General features: G+C 42.5%; 1 protein-coding gene across 1 annotated transcript; it reads left to right on the top strand.

Moving 5' to 3' along the window:
- Positions 1-6,102: 6,102 nt before the first annotated feature.
- HINT1 (histidine triad nucleotide binding protein 1) lies at positions 6,103-12,858 on the top strand. Its single transcript, XM_010852426.1, has 3 exons — positions 6,103-6,354; positions 11,292-11,396; positions 12,539-12,858. The coding sequence occupies exons 1-3, from the start codon at positions 6,244-6,246 to the stop codon at positions 12,701-12,703; spliced, it is 381 nt and encodes a 126-aa protein (XP_010850728.1). The 5' UTR covers positions 6,103-6,243; the 3' UTR covers positions 12,704-12,858.
- The last annotated feature ends 3,467 nt before the right edge of the window (positions 12,859-16,325 follow it).

Genomic DNA, 16,325 nt, shown 5'->3' with positions numbered 1-16,325 from the left:
CCCGCCCCGTAGCTTTGTTCCTAACTCACCGCAACCAATCACCACAAAGCATCTCCTTCGTAGCCCCGCCCCCCGCGAAGGAACAGGCTAGGGGAGTTGGGTAAGACGGTGGCCTCTGGGAAAACCGCGTGGAGCCGCCGAGCTCATTTACAGCAGAGACAAGAACGGAAATAAAATGGACGCCATGTTAGTTAGGGGCAGAGGCACTTCCGGCCGTTTCTGAAGCATCCTCTGGTGGTAGAGTGTCGGTTGATAAATAGCACCTTTATGTCCTTACCTCTTGTTTGGGGGTTGGGGTTATCTATTAAGGAACCATTATTTTAACGTTTCTGAGTTGCAGATTTTGTCTTTGCAAAAGTGCACAAATAAGAGCCAAGCCCTAACAACTATTGCAGGTGTTGATTGGAACGCCGACTTCCAAAAGCACTGTTCACACTTTATCCCACTTCATTCCTCTAGAGGGTGAGGCTGAGTTACTTCTCTAGATCACACGTTGCCTACTCAACATGCCCTATTCGGTTTTGCTGGGCAAGAGGTTGGAAATAGTTTATTAGCAGCATCACGATCATAAAACTTTTAACTACATTTAACTTATGACTTTGCAAGCATCAAGAAAAAAAAATCTCAACCTTGCTCCTATTGCATAATCATTGTCTTCCCTACTCCCTGCAGTTAAACTTTAAGGTAAAATTAACTTTTTTTCAGCTTAACCTTTAGGTGAAATTGGCTTTTTATTAGAAATGAAGATTTGGACCAATGGATCTTTAAGAACCCTTTCCTTCTCTGTGATTTATGTCATTTTACAGAATATTGCAAGTCATCATGAGAATAGCAAGATAATATTATTTTTTGAAAATGAAAATGCACTGGAGTGGCAAAAGAGTGTTTAAACATAAGCAATTAAGCCAAATATACTGGATACTGTCTTTTATTCAGGAAACAATAAATTAGATGATCTTCTGATTCTGTACAGTAGTGCCTTTTGATTGCTAATGAGTGATTCAAAGATGCTTATTTTCATTTTCAGTCTAGAATCACAGCCCAGTGTCCTGAAATTCATAATTTATTGTTATAATTTCTGGCTAACTAGGGTCCTGTATTCAGTTAATCAAAACTACTTACATGCCAGAATTTGAAAGTACAGTTTTCATAGTGCCCAAATCAATTCATTTCAAGCTTCTCTTCTCTTCAGTAAATCTGTATGGTTCCTTGAACTGTTCCATAAATGAGGTGACTATTCTGCTTGTTCTGGGAATACGTCCTGGTTTGCTGGCATCTCAAAGTGTAGGACCCAGAACTGAATAAGAAATTCCAACATGTTCATTATATGAAGTCATAGAACTATGTGGTAGGCAGGATAATGGCCTCCAAAAGATGTCCCTCTTTAAATCCTAGGAACTTCTGAATATATTATTACCATGCATGACAAAATGGACTTTGAAGATGTGATTAAGTATTTTCACAACTTATTGACCAGAGATATATTATGACACCTTTTGTTACCCGAACATTACTGACTGGAGTGTTTCAGTATTCACTTACATAATAAATCGCTGGCTACAGGCGTTAAGTTAGTTTCTGCAAAAATCCCCAGTCGATAATGTGCTAAGATGGGGAAGTTTATCCTGGGTTTTCTGATGGGCACAACGTAATAATTACAAGGATACCTGTAAGTGGAAGCAGGAAGCAGAGTCAGGGAGAGGTTTGCAGATGTTCTCCTGTGGTCTTGGAAGATGGAGGAAGTGGAAGATGGATGCAGGTGGCCTCTAGAAGCCAGAAAAGGCAAGAGAACCATTCTTCCCTAGAGACTTTAGAAGGAATGCAGCCCTGTGGACACCAAGATTTTAAGCCCAGTGAAATCCAATTTGGACCTCTGACTTCCAGAATGTTACTGGCTTGTGGCCCCTTCCATCTTCAGTGCCAACAGCAGAGCATCTTCAATCTTTGACTCTCACACCTGCTTCCATCATCAAATCTCCTTGTCTGAGTCTCACTCTCCTGTATCCTTCTTTTATTTAAAGGCGTCCCTGTGATTATATTTGGCCCATCTGGATAACTGAGGAATCTCCCCACCTGAATACCTTTAATTTAATTGTATCTGCACATCCCCTCTACCATGTAAAGTAACATTTTCACAGGCTCCAGGGATTAAAACATGGAAATCATGTGCCTACCATACCAGTTTGGGTGAAGCTTATCAATAAGGATGAAATGGAAGGAAATAAAGTAGGAGAAGCAGCGATGGGCCTGATCACTTAAGAGCTTATTAGCCAAGTTAAGGACTTTATATTTAATTCTATGGTGAAATGCCTTACTGGCAGGAGACTAACATCATAATTTATATTATATAAAAATCATTTTGGGTAGTATATAGCAAATGGACTATAGTAGAAGCAAATAGGCAAACCAGGAGGCTCTTGAAGTACTCCAGGCAAGATATGGTAGTGACCTGGTGAGAAGGGGAGGTGAGAAGTGATTAGATTCACCTGTGTTGAAAATCCACAAAGAAGAGTTGATGACTTCAAGGATTTTGGCTTGAGCAATCTGGTGAATGGTACTACAGTACCATTCCGGCAGAAGGCTGCTGGAATAGGTTTTTAGATTGTTGTGGAGGGAATAAAAATAAATTTGAAGTGCTTGGTAGACATCCTACTGAAGGTAGTGAGTAGGCATAAATATGCTTCATACACCAATCTGGAATTAAGAGGTTGGGAGATAAATATAGACAGTCATTACTCTGTAGATGATAAAGCCTCTGATTTAGTGAAAGATGACCATAATATTTATTACGCCAACCCATACAAACTCTTTTCAATGTTTAATTTTGACAATTTCGGTCATAAAGTTGCAGGAATGATAGAATGTACAAACACCTTTCACTCAGTTTTCCCTAATGTTAACATTTTACAATAGTTGCTTTATCCTCTTCTACTTATCTGTATCTTGACATTTTTGAGGATGTCTTTACTGTGTGACCCCTGAAGAAGGGAATGGCAACCCACTCCAGTATTCTTGCCTGGAGAATTCCATGGACAGAGGAGCCTCGGGGAATACAGCCCACGGGGTCGAAAAGAATTGGACATGACTAAGCAACTCCAGTACTCTTGCCTGGAAAATCCCATGGACAGAGGACCCTGGAAGGCTGCAGTCCATGAGGTCGCTAAGAGTCAGACATAACTGAGCGACTTCACTTTAACTTTTCACTTTCATGCATTGGAGAAGGAAATGGCAACCTACTCCAGTATTCTTACCTGGAGAATCCCAGGGACGGGGGAGCCTGGTGGGCTGCCGTCTATGGGGTCGCACAGAGTCAGACACGACTGAAGCGACTTAGCAGCAGCAGCAGCAGCAAACAACTAATGCTTTCACTTTACTGTTTAAACAGTGAATTGCACACACCATATCCCTCTACTCCTAAACACTTCAGTAGGTGTCTTTCCGACAGAAAAAAAAGACATTCTCTGGCATCAGTGGTTCTCAAAGTGTAGTTCCCAGGCTAGAAGCAACTGTATCACCTGGAAACTGTTAGAAACCTGCTAATAAATTACAGGGCTCCACCCCAGATCAACTGATTTTGATAATTTTGCTGGATGTTTGTGGGGAAATTAACAAGATTTTCAAAACTGTTTCCTAATTTGTACACATTATTTAGATTTCACAAATTGTTCCAGGAATGTCTTTGATACCAAAAATACCAAATGAGACACTTTTGTGATTAAAGAGGGCCACCATCAATAATTTCACCAGGGCAAAGTGGTAAAGGTGTAATTTTTCATAATATGGACACTTGGAAATTAGGTGTTAGCTAGAGAAGAGGGCCAGGAGTGGAATCCACACTGAGAGGCCTGGAACAGAGGGCTCACTATGAAGGGAAAATAGCATCCAGAGAGGTAGGAGAGTAAAGGCTGTTGCTGAAAAGAAGGAATGGTCACAGAGGCAAATGTTGCCAAGAGGTCAAGTATAATGGCAACTGGAATTGCCTATAGGATGTTGCGTGAAACCAAATTGGAAAAGGAGTACGTCAAGGCTGTATATTGTCACCCTGCTTATTTAACTTATATGGAGAGTGCATCACGCAAAATGCTAGGCTGGATGAAGCACAAACTGGAATCAAGATTGCCGGAAGAAATATCAATAACTTCAGATATGCAGATGACACCACCCTTATAGGAGAAAGCGAAGAACTAGAGAGCCTGTTGATGAAAGTGAAAGAGGAGAGTGAAAAAGTTGGCTTAAAACTCAACATTCAAAAAATTAAGATCATGGCATCCAGTCCCATCACTTCACGGCAAATAGATGGGGAAATAACAGAAACAGTGACTGACTTTATTTTTGGGGGCTCCAAAATCACTGCAGCCGTGAAATTAAAAGACACTTGCTCCTTGGAAGAAAAACGATGACCAAAATAGACAGCATATTAAAAAGTTGAGAGATTACTGTGCCAACAAAGGTCCATATAGTCAAAGCTATGGCTTTTCCAGTAGTCATCTATGGATGTGAGAGTTGGACTCTAAAGAAAGCTGAATGCTGAAGAATTGATGCTTTTGAACTGTGGTATTGGAGAAGACTCTTGAGAATCCCTTGGACTGCAAGGAGTTCCAACCAGTCCATCCTAAAGCAATTCAGTCCTGAATATTCATTGGAAGGGCTGATTCTGAAGCTGAAACTCCAATACTTTGGCCACCTGATGCAAAGAATTTACTCATTGGAAAAGACCCTGATGCTGGAAAAGATTGAAGGCAGGAGGAGAAGGGAACAACAGAGGATGAAATGGTTGGATGGCATCACCAACTCTATGGACATGAGTTTGAGGAAGCTCTGGGAGTTGGTGATGGACAGGGAGGCCTGGCATGCTGCAGTCCATGGGGTCGCAAAGAGTCAGACATGACCGAGTGACTGAACTGAATAGGATGTTGTAAGTGGAGTTCCTTAGTGATCTTGATAAAAGGCAAATAATTTTAATAAAGAACTATAGACACAATAGAGAAGGCAATGGCACCCCACTCCAGTACTCTGCCTGGAAAATCCCATGGACGGAGGAGCCTGGTAGGCTGCAGTCCATGGGGTCGCTAAGAGTCGGACATAACTGAGCGACTTCACTTTCACTTTTCACTTTCATGTATTGGAGAAGGAAATGGCAACCCACTCCAGTGTTCTTGCCTGGAGAATCCCAGGGACAGGGGAGCCTGGTGGGCTGCCGTGTCTGGGGTCGCACAGAGTCGGACACAACTGAAGCGACTTAGCAGCAGCAGCAGCATAGACACAATATATAGAAAACTCTTCTTAAAAGGAGCAAAGATATGGAGGGGTATGTGGGGCTTAGGAAAGGTGTTGCTCCTTTACGGTGGGGCATCTTACATTATGTTGATTACTGCTGGGAATAATTCTTTGCAGAACAGTCCACGGAGGTTTGGCTTCCCTAGTGGCTCAATCTGTAAAGAATCTGCCTGCAATGCAGGAGAGCCGGGTTCCATCTCTGGTTGGGGAAGATCCCCTGGAGAAGGTATTGACAACCTACTCCAGTATTCTTACCTGGAGAATCCCATGGAGCCTGGTGGGCTAAGTCCATGGGGTCACAAGAGTCGGACAAGACTTCGTGACTAAACCACCACCACCACCACCACCACGGGAGGTTTACAAACTACTGATGCCTCCAGAGTTTGATTTAACTGGTCTGGGGTGTGGCGAAGTTCAGAGATTTTTTTACATGCTACCCAGGTAACTGTAACGTGCAGTCAAGGTTGTGAACCACTGCTAGAAAAAGAAAATTAACGCAGGGGGCTTACTTGCTGGAGCTAAGACCTATGTAGCTGAGAAACCAAGTATCACGGTGTCTCTGCCCGCAAAAACGGCCAGTACTGCTTAGGTTTCAAATCTTTTCAGTTACAGTATCCAATTTTTCCTACAAGCGTCCATAAGACAAGCGAGGGGCTTTCTGCAGTAACTACGCTCCTCGAGAGACAAGAAAGGAAGAAAGAAAAACGACCTTGGTGCCGATTGCTGGGTCCTGTCATCGAGAATCTCTCTTTGGCTGGGTCTCGCTCCCGGGTTCCCCTAGAGCTCCCGCGCGCAAAGCAACACCCGAGCGCAAGTCGCCAGTGCGCATGCGCACGAGTTGCTGGGGCGTGCTAGTGGCGTGTCCCTGCGCAAGCTTGTCGGCTGGCTCCCGCCCTCTGCCCGAGCCCCCGGCTCCTCCCTCCTTCCGACCTTCTCCCCGGCCGGACGCACGGGAGGGAGGCAGAGATGGCAGATGAGATCGCCAAGGCTCAGGTCGCCCGGCCTGGCAGCGACACCATCTTCAAGAAGATCAATCGCAAGGAAATCCCAGCCAAAATCATTTATGAGGATGCCCAGGTAGGCTCCGGGCGCCGCGTCGCTCGTGGGCTGAGACGGGGCAGGCGCCTGTGGACACGCGGGTTTCCCGTGGAGGGGAGGGATGGGAAGGGTCGGCGGGCGCCGGGGAGAAGGGAAGACACGGGGCTCTCTCCTGCGGCCTCGGCCTCGGGCCCCCAGCCAGCGGGCAGGGCCGCGGTCGCTCCGAGGTGGCCGGCCGGCGCGTGCCGGCGCTCCGGTTACGCGTTATCAGCCCGGGGCGCGGGCCAGGCCGCCGAGCGCTCGCGGGCCCGCACCGCGGGGTCTGGGCGCACGCGCGTGTGTGTGTGGAGGGGTGGGGGCGCGTCCGGGTCCTCGGCTTGGGCGCCTGCCGGCTCCCGGGTTACCTCGTACTTCAACTGTTAAGGAATCTGACAATCTCGCCAGCGCTCTGCCTGACAGGGAGAAACCCGATCGCACCCTGACTCGGGCCCAATCTCCGCGATCTCCCGCTCACAGCCGGCCTGCCCGGGCGTTTCCGGGCGCCTCTCCCCGCCGCATTGCGGTAGAGGCCCGGGGCGCACGGCCTGGGGGCGGCGCAGACGCCCTGGGCCTCCGCGAGGGACGCTCACCGACGGCCACCCCTTGACCCCCACTCTGCTTCCCCCCCTCTTCTCGGGCCTCGTACTCCCAAGAGTGAACCTGCTTCTGGGATTTGCTTTCCTTTAGCCCCTCCCAGGAAGGAATACTGATCAGTATTCCTTCAGTATTTTACAGGAAGTAGTTTTATGCCAAAAGATTAAGAGTGTCGTTTTTCTTGACCTCACTGTAGGTTGAAATGGTTTTAGAAAGGCCGAGTTCATTTGACTTGGAGACATCTTGTGTAAAATATTTAGTGGGAGGTTATATTTTGGATCTCAGATAAAGCTGGACAGGATGGCTGATTTAGATAAAAATTTTGTAACTTTTTAATAAATTCACTATGAAATATAGACTATAAGGAAACACCTAAGTTTTAATTCCTCGAGGTGAATTTATTTACCCTTTTTATCTGTTAGGGAAATTCTTTTGTTTTAGAAAATGTGTATTTCTTTAAAAATACTTTTGCTGCTGCTGCTGCTAGGTCGCTTCAGTCGTGTCCGACTCTGTGCGACCCCATAGACGGCAGCCCACCAGGCTCCCCCGTCCCTGGGATTCTCCAGGCAAGAACACGAGTGGGTTGCCATTTCCTTCTCCAGTGCATGAAAGTGAAAAGTCAAAGTGAAGTCTCTCAGTCGTGTCTGACTCTTAGCGACCCCATGGACTGCAGCCTACCAGGCTCCTCGGTCCATGGGATTTTCCAGGCAAGAGTACTGGAGTGGGCATTGCCTTCTCCAAAAATACTTTCAGTTGCTTTTAATAAGTGATCGTTGACATACTGACTTTTGAACCATCTGAGTTCCAACAGTATAAACAGCAGGAAGCAGTCATGATACAGCATATTTGTACAGAGCACCAAGTATAATTACCCGGAGACAGTTAGCAGGAAAAGGTTCTATTAAGAAGCTTCTGCCTTCACTAGAGAACAAGATTCAAAACTATTCAAGGGGTATGTAATTAGTCTAAATGTTACCTGTCCTCTTCATTTCTACAAAATAGATATATTTCCTAAGTAGTTGAGTAAAGTGGGAAGAAATTAACATTAGATAATCAGTAAATTTCTCATTATAAAAGTGATCACTGCCATAAAGGAAAAAAACCAGGAAATTACACAACTAGGGCTCCTAACCTCTAGAAGGGGGGCACTAGAATCAAAAGATTTCCTTTGAGTGGTGCTGGGAAAGTTGGACTGCTGCTGCTGCTGCTAAGTCACTTCAGTCGTGTCTGACTCTGTGGGAAAGTTGGACAGCTGCATGTAAATCAATGAAGGTGACCACACCCCCTCACACCGTAGTCAAAAATAAACTCAAAATATCTTAAAAGACTTAAACCTAAGACATGATGCCATAAAACTCCTAGAAGAGAACATAGGTAAAACATTCTCTGACATAAATCATACCAATGTTTTCTTAGGTCAGTCTCCCAAGGCAATAGAAATAAAAATAATAAACAGGTACAGTGGTTTAAGACTTTGCACTCACAATGTAGGGAGCCTGGGTTTGATCCCTAATTGGGAATGGGCTTCCCTGATGGCTCAGATGGTAAAGAATCTGCTTGCATTGCAGGAGACCTGGGTTTGATCCCTGGGTTGGGAAGATCCTCTGGAGAAGGGCATGGAAACCCACTCCAGTATTCTTGCCTGGAGAATCCTCATGGACAGAGGGGCCTGGTGGGCTATAGTCCATGAGGCCCGTGGGGTCACAGAGTCAGACACGACTGAGTGACTAAGCACACACAAAACAGATCCCACATGCTGCAACTAAGAGTTTGCATGCCACAACTAAAGATCCTGCATGCAGCAGCAAAGACCCAGCACAGCCATATAAATAAATAATAAACAAACAAATGGAACCTAATCAGATTTACAAGCTTTTGCATAGCAAAGGAACCATAAAAAAGACAACCTATGATTGGGAGAAGATATTTGCAAACTATTTAACTGACAGGGGTTTAATTTCCAAAATATACGAATAGCTCATTGAGCTTCCCTGGTGGCTCAGATGGTAAAGCATCTGCCTGCGATGCGGGAGACCTGGGTTCGATCCCTGGGTTGGGAAGATCTCCTGGAGAAGGAAATGGCAAACCACTCCAGTACTCTTGCCTGGAGAATCCCATGGACGGAGGAGCCTGGTAGGCCACAGTCCACGGGGTCGTGAAGAGTTGGACACGACTGAGTGAGCACAGCCATTTAAATAAATAATAAAAAAATAAACAAATGGAACCTAATCAAATTTACAAGCTTTTGCATAGCAAAGGAACTATAAAAAAGACAACCTATGACTGGGAGAAGATATTTGCAAACTATGCAACTGACAAGGGCTTAATTTCCAAAATATACGAATAGCTCATACAACTCAACAACAGAAAATACCCCAATCAAAAAATGGCAGAAGACTTTAATGGACATTTCTCCAAAGACATACAGATGGCCAGTAGGCATGTGAAAAGATGCTCAACATCATTAATTATTTAAAAAATGCGAATCAAAACTGTAATGAATCAGAATGACTGTCATTAAAAAGTCTGTGAAAAATGGTGGAGAAGGTATGGGGAAAAGGGAACTGTCTTAGACTGTTAGTGGGAATGTAAATTAGTACGGCGATATGGAAAACAGTATGGAGGTTTCTCAGAAAACTAAAAATGGAATTACCATATGATCCAGCAATCCCACTCCTGGGCATATACCTAGACAAAACCATAATTCAAAAAGATAAATACATCCCTGTGTTCATAGCAAAATTATTCACAGTAGCCAAGATAGGGAAACAACCTAAATGTCCATCAACAGATGAATGGATAAAGAAGATGTGGTACACGTATATACAATGGAATTCTATTCATCCATTAAAGAGTGAAATAATGCCATTTGCAGCAACATGGATGCAACTAGAAATTATCATATTAAGTGAATTAAGTCAGAGAAAGACAAATACGATATGATGTCGCTTATATGTGAAATCTAAAATATGGCACAAATGAACCTGTCTACAAAACAGAAATAAGACTCATAGACACAGAGATCCAGACTTACGGTTGCCGAGGAGGAGAGGGGAGAGGGGGTGGAATGGGAGTTTGGGATTTGTAGATGCAAACTATTACATTTAGAATGGATAAACGAGGTCCTACTCTGTATAGCACAGAGAACTATGTCCAGTATCCTGGGATAAACTATAATGGAAAAGAATATTAAGAAAAGAATGTGTATGTGTATAGCTGAATCATTTTGCCATCCAGCAGAGACTGGCACAACACTATAAATCAACTGTGAAAGTGAAAGTCGCTCAGTCCTGTCCGACTCTTTGTGACCCCACGGACTATAGGTCCATGGACTACTCCAGGCCAGAATACTAGAGTGGGTAGCCATTCCCTTCTCCAGAGGATCTTCCCAACCCAGGAATTGAACCCAGGTCTCCTGCATTGCCACTCCAGTGTTCTTGCCTGGAGAATCCCAGGGACGGCGGAGCCTGGTGGGCTGCCGTCTATGGGGTCACACAGAGTCGGACACGATTGAAGTGACTTAGCAGCAGCAGCAGCAGCTCCCGCACTGCAGGCAGGTTTTTGTCAGCTGAGCCACAAGGGAAGCCTAAGAATACTGGAGTGGGTAGCCCATCCCTTCTCCAGCAGATCTTCCTGACTCAGGAATTGAACCAGGGTCTCCTGCATTGCAGGTGGATTCTTTACCAACTAAGCTATCAGGAAAGCCCCCCAAAACTATACTTCAGTAAAAAATATGAAATTCAAAATTTTAAAAAATTCCTTTAGAAATTATGTATATGCTGGTAGCTGAGGAATGAATAGTAGTTTAAGTTAGACAAAGTTGGGGTTATGGAAAAAGAGGATCTTTGCAATAGAGGGAAAATCAATTGAGAAAGCCCTGAGGGTAGAGAGAGGTGGACAGTGTGACTTGAGCAGGAAGAGTTGCATGAGAATATATTGGAATAGTAGACAATGACTAGCATGCCTAATAGCTTCTCAACCTTTGGATCTTGGTTAAAATGTAGCTAGCTCAGAATGGTTGCCCTTGACCACCCAATCAAAATTAGGTTTTTCTGTGATAATCATTTACTGCACTTGTTACTTTTCCTTTGTAACTTGTAGATCTTTGTTGTATTTTATAACATGTGGAATCTTTGGTTAAGTATACCTTTATGTGTTTAAAGTCAGTCTTCCCATTAGACTGTCAGTTCCATGAAAAGTTCCATGAAAAGTATTGTGTCCACTTGTGATCTCCTACCACTGGGGAACCCCAGTGTTTCTCCCATGGGGTTAGTGTGAAAATGATAAATTTAGGCTGTAAGACTATATATGGAAATTTTGACTTGTTTCCCCCTTTTTTCCAGTGTCTTGCTTTCCATGACATTTCCCCTCAAGCACCAACACATTTTCTGGTGATACCCAAGAAATATATATCTCAGATTTCTGCAGCAGAAGATGATGATGAAAGTGTAAGTACATTTACTAACATTATTAATTTTTTTTTTGCTTTTTAGATTGGGAGACTAAATATCACCCTTAAGGTTATGTCACATTTTTGTTTTCCTAAGGGCATACTGAGGAAAAATGGAAAATCATTAGGGCTTCAATGCAATGTATAAATAGTGTGATTTTTTAAGTGAGATGTAATTGACATATAACATTATTTTAGATTTAGGTATACAACATATTGATTTATGTATATACAACAAAATTATCACAGCAAGTCTTGTTAACATCCATCACCACAAATTCTTAAACAAAAAGGATTCTAAGCAAGGATTAGTTGGTGAGACTTATTTTTCCTTAATAAGAAATAGTGTATCATATAGGAGAGAGTTCATTGGCTCTTGTATTAATGCCATTAAAGGAAAGAAAATTAATTTGATTTTACCAGGATGTACAGGCCTCAATGAAAATTTTTCTTAGTGCTCTTTGTGGTAGATGATATACTTGTTCATAACTGCTCACTCTTCTATGTAGGGGTGCATTATACTTCTGGCCTCATTGATGTTGGGCCTGGTCATATGACTTAATTTGACCAATGAGTACAAGCAGAAGTGATACATGTCTTCTGAAAAGAAGTTAATACCTGGTCTGCCATATTCTCTCCAATCTCTGCCACTGTGATCATACAGAGACTGTTCCATCAACTTGGGTTTCAAAGTGAAAAAGATCTGGAATATAGAGCCTGGTTGACTTGTGATCAACATGGAGTGAACAAAAGAAATGTATCTTTGATGTAAACCAGGTTTTTGGGTGGTTTGTTACCACAGCATAACCAAATCTGTCCCAACTGATAATATGCCCCCATAACAAGCAAGCAAGGTGTCTGCTTTATAAGAAAACTTAAATACCACTCGGAGTATGATCTTAAAATTGTTTTAATTGAGCAGATTTATGTCTATAATTTGTTTATTGAAATTAGTAATTAATAAATACCTAATAGTATTATATTAGGATTTAAAAATGTTTCCAAATACTTGCCCAAAGTCTGTTTCAATTTAGTAGCTTTAAAATTTTTCAACTTGGTAGTTTGTTACATGATGACAAGAAACTATAAAGCTATAAATTACTAGTGCTTAAGAAACTTTTTTTTTTTTTTTCCCCACAGCTTCTTGGGCATTTGATGATTGTTGGCAAGAAATGTGCTGCTGATCTGGGCCTGAAGAAGGGCTATCGAATGGTGGTGAATGAAGGTTCAGATGGGGGCCAGTCTGTCTATCATGTTCATCTCCATGTTCTTGGAGGTCGGCAGATGAACTGGCCTCCTGGTTAAGTGTGCTATAGGGATAATTTTGCCTTTTCTATGATCAGGTTTGCAAGTTCCAATATGCTAAACAAGTTGTTTTTTTTTTTGCCTGTGTATGGAGGTATTGCAAAAATAATTTTAAAAACCCATACGTAATAAAAGACATTGTTGCATGGCCTGAATTCTGTATTTGACTTACTCTTAAAAATATGTTTGTTGGAATGTTTGAAGGTAGAGTTCATACCTGGGAAGGTTTTATTTTTTCTCCCCAAGGAGGACTCAGCATTATGTATGTGGTTATAATGGTGTGACTGATGTTCGAAGACAAGTTTAAAAATGTCATAAATTTAGCTTCATCTTTGAAATATGCTTTTTAGAGTAAAATATCAGTCCAGGGGAAGATTTTATAATCCATTTTTTTTTTTCTTCCTAAGAACAAAGGAAGTGATGTGATTGATCTAGAAAGTGACAGTTGTGGCACTAGAAATGCTTGGTGTCCAGCTCACATGTTTTCCCTGGACTATTGGAGATAATTCGGAAGGGATGAAAGTAGGTTTCTCACAGAAACTTTGATGGTCATATGAAGGCATACAGTAGTGTTTCCTTATTACCCTAACACTGAGTATTTATTATAAAGACTTTGAAAATATATTATTTAGAATTAATTCTCCAAATTGAAAACTCATTGTTTTGAATGTGTACGTGCACACTAGCAAAAATATTTTTAAGTTTTGCATGAATCTGGCTATGTAGAATTGAGGTAGGTAAATCTCAGGGTCTGAGATCTTAGGCAGACTGACACTTTTTGGTCTTGCCACGTACCCTAGCCTTTCTGGGGTTGTATGGGCCAGATGGCTTTGCTTCTCTGCTTTCCTTCACATAGGCACTTTCCAGTTTCTAAAATTTATTTAATATTCCGTATCTGCTTTTGTCTCTTTGCTCATTTTCTTTATAAGTTCCTTCCATTTTTAATCCCCAAGACCATTTTAGTAGATTTTGACACATTTTATTGCAGATTTTTTCTTCCAAATTTTTTAATTTATTGGTGATTTAAAAAAATTTGGGGGGTAGATTAGAGATACTGGCTGTATATCTTACAAGGGAATTTATTTTCTGTCATTTTTACTTTGTTTATGGTATTTAAAATACAAAGTTTATCAAATTTTAATTTAGTTCACATTTTTAAAGGATTTATTAAAAAAGAAAAAATTTCCCCTGATACTGTATAGCTTTATGTATTTTTATGACTTATTTTATGAGGGAAGGTCTGGGGCAGGGGAGGAGTTTTGGAGGGACTTGTGCCACTGTAAAAAAGGTAATAACGATGGGACTTCCCTGGTGGCCCAGTGGTTAAAAATCCACCTGCTAGTGCAGGGGACACAGGTTCAATCCCTGGTCTGGGAAGATCCCACATGCAGTGGAACAACTAAACTGATGTACCACAGCTACCAAAGCCCAGGTGCCTGTAAACCATGCTCTGCAACAAGAGAAGCCACCACAATGACAAGCCTGTGTACTGCAACTAGAGAGGAGCCCCCCACCCCCCGGAAAACCCACATACTACAGATACCCAGTGCGGCCCCCAAATAAATAAAAATACAAAATTTTAAAATGTAATAATGCCCCAAATCTTTCAAGCTAGGCTTCAACAATACATGAATCAAGAACTTCCAAATGTACAAGCTAGATTTTGAAAAGGAAGAGGAACCAGAGGTCAAATTGCCAAGCCTGTTGAATCATAGAAAAAGCAAGAGAATTTCAGAAAACATCTGCTTCATTGAGTGCACAAAAGCCTTTGATAGTGTGAATCACAACAAACTGCAAACCTTAAAGAGATGGGAATCAGTTCAGTTCAGTTCAGTCGTGTAAAACTCTCCGACCTCATGATCACAGCACACCAGGCTTCCCTGTCCGTCACCAACTCCCGGAGTTTACTCAAACTCATGTCCATCGAGTCGGTGATGCCATCCAGCCATCTCATCTTCTGTCCTCCCCTTCTCCTCCTGCCCCCAATCCCTCCTAGTATAAGAGTCTTTTCCAGTGAGTCAGCTCTTTGCATGAGGTGGCCAAAGTATTGGACTTTCAGCTTCAGCATCAGTCCTTCCAATGAACACCCAGGGCTGATCTCCTTTAGGATGCACTGGTTGGATCTTGCAGTCCAAGGGACTGTCAAGAGTCTTCTCCAAAACCACAGTTCAAAAGCATCAATTATTCGGCTCTCAGCTTCCTTCACAGTCCAACTCTCACATCTATACATGACCACTGGAAAAACTATAGCCTTGACTAGGCGGACCTTTGTTGTCAAAGTAATATCTCTGCTTTTCAACATGCTATCTAGGTGGGCCATAACTTTCCTTCCAAGGAGAAAGAGTCTTTGAATTTAATGGCTGCAATCACCATCTGCAGTGATTTTGGAGCCCCAAAAAAAGTCAGCGACTGATTCCACTGTTTCCCCATCTATTTCATATGAAGTGATGGGACCAGATGCCATGATCTTCGTTTCCTGAATGTTGAGCTTTAAGCCAACTTTTTCACTCTCCTCTTGCACTTTAATCAAGAGGCTTTTTAGTTCCTCTTCACTTTCTGCCATAAGGGTGGTTCATCTGCATATCTGAGGTTATTGATATTTCTCCTGGAAATCTTGATTCCAGCTTGTGCTTCTTGCAGTCCAGCGTTTCTCATAATGTACTCTGCATACAAGTTAAATAAGCAGGGTGACAATATACAGCCTTGACGTACTCCTTTTCCTATTTGGAACCAGTCTGTTGTTCCATGTCTAGTTCTAACTGTTGCTTCCTGACCTGCATATAGGTTTCTCAAGAGGCAGGTCAGGTGGTCTGGTATTCCCATCTCTTTCAGAATTTTCCACAGTTTATTGTGATCCACACAATCAAAGGCTTTGGCACAGTCAATAAAGCAGAAATAGATGTTTTTCTGGAACTCTTGCTTTTCCGATCATCCAGTGGATGTTGGCAATTTGATCTCTGATTCCTCTGCCTTTTCTAAAACCAGCTTGAACATCTGTAAGTTCACGGTTCATGTATCGCTGAAGCCTGGCTTGGAGAATTTTGAGCATTACTTTACTAGCGTGTGAGATGAGTGCAATTGTGTGGTCGTTTGAGCATTCTTTGGCATTGTCTTTCTTTGGGACTGGCATGAAAACTGACCTTTTCCAGTCCTGTGGCCACTGCTGAGTTTTCCAAATTGGCTGGCATATTGAGTGCAGCACTTTCACAGCATCATCTTTCAGGATTTGAAATAGCTCAACTGGAATTCCATCACCTCCACTAGCTTTGTTCATAGTGATGCTTTCTAAGGCCCACTTGATTTCACACTCCAGGATGTCTGGCTCTAGGTCAGTGATCACATCATTGTGATTATCTGGGTCGTGAAGATCTTTTTTCTATAGCTCTTCTCTGTATTCTTGCCACCTCTTCTTAATATCTTCTGCTTCTGTTTGGTCCCTACCATTTCTGTACTTTATTGTGCCCATCTTTGCATGAAATGTTCCCTTGATATCTCTAATTTTCTTGAAGAGATCTCTAGTCTTTCCCATTCTATTGTTTCCCTCTATTCCTTTGCACTGATCACTGAGGAAGGCTTTCTTGTCTCTCCTTGCTATTCTTTGGAACTCTGAATTCAAATGGGT

This window comes from Bison bison, unplaced genomic scaffold (assembly GCF_000754665.1).
Source record: "Bison bison bison isolate TAMUID 2011002044 unplaced genomic scaffold, Bison_UMD1.0 scf7180017864311, whole genome shotgun sequence".
In the NCBI taxonomy this organism is placed as follows: domain Eukaryota; kingdom Metazoa; phylum Chordata; class Mammalia; order Artiodactyla; family Bovidae; genus Bison; species Bison bison.
The sequence above is the reverse complement of the archived record's forward strand: the minus strand, read 5'-3'. Positions and strand labels throughout refer to the sequence as shown.

Coding starts and splice junctions, on each gene's coding strand:
- HINT1 (XM_010852426.1), top strand. CDS start 6,244: ATGGCAGATGAGATCGCCAAGGCTCAGGTCGCCCGGCCTGGCAGCGAC. Junction 6,355..11,291: donor TCATTTATGAGGATGCCCAG/GTAGGCTCCGGG, acceptor CCTTTTTTCCAG/TGTCTTGCTTTCCATGACAT. Junction 11,397..12,538: donor CAGAAGATGATGATGAAAGT/GTAAGTACATTT, acceptor TTTTCCCCACAG/CTTCTTGGGCATTTGATGAT.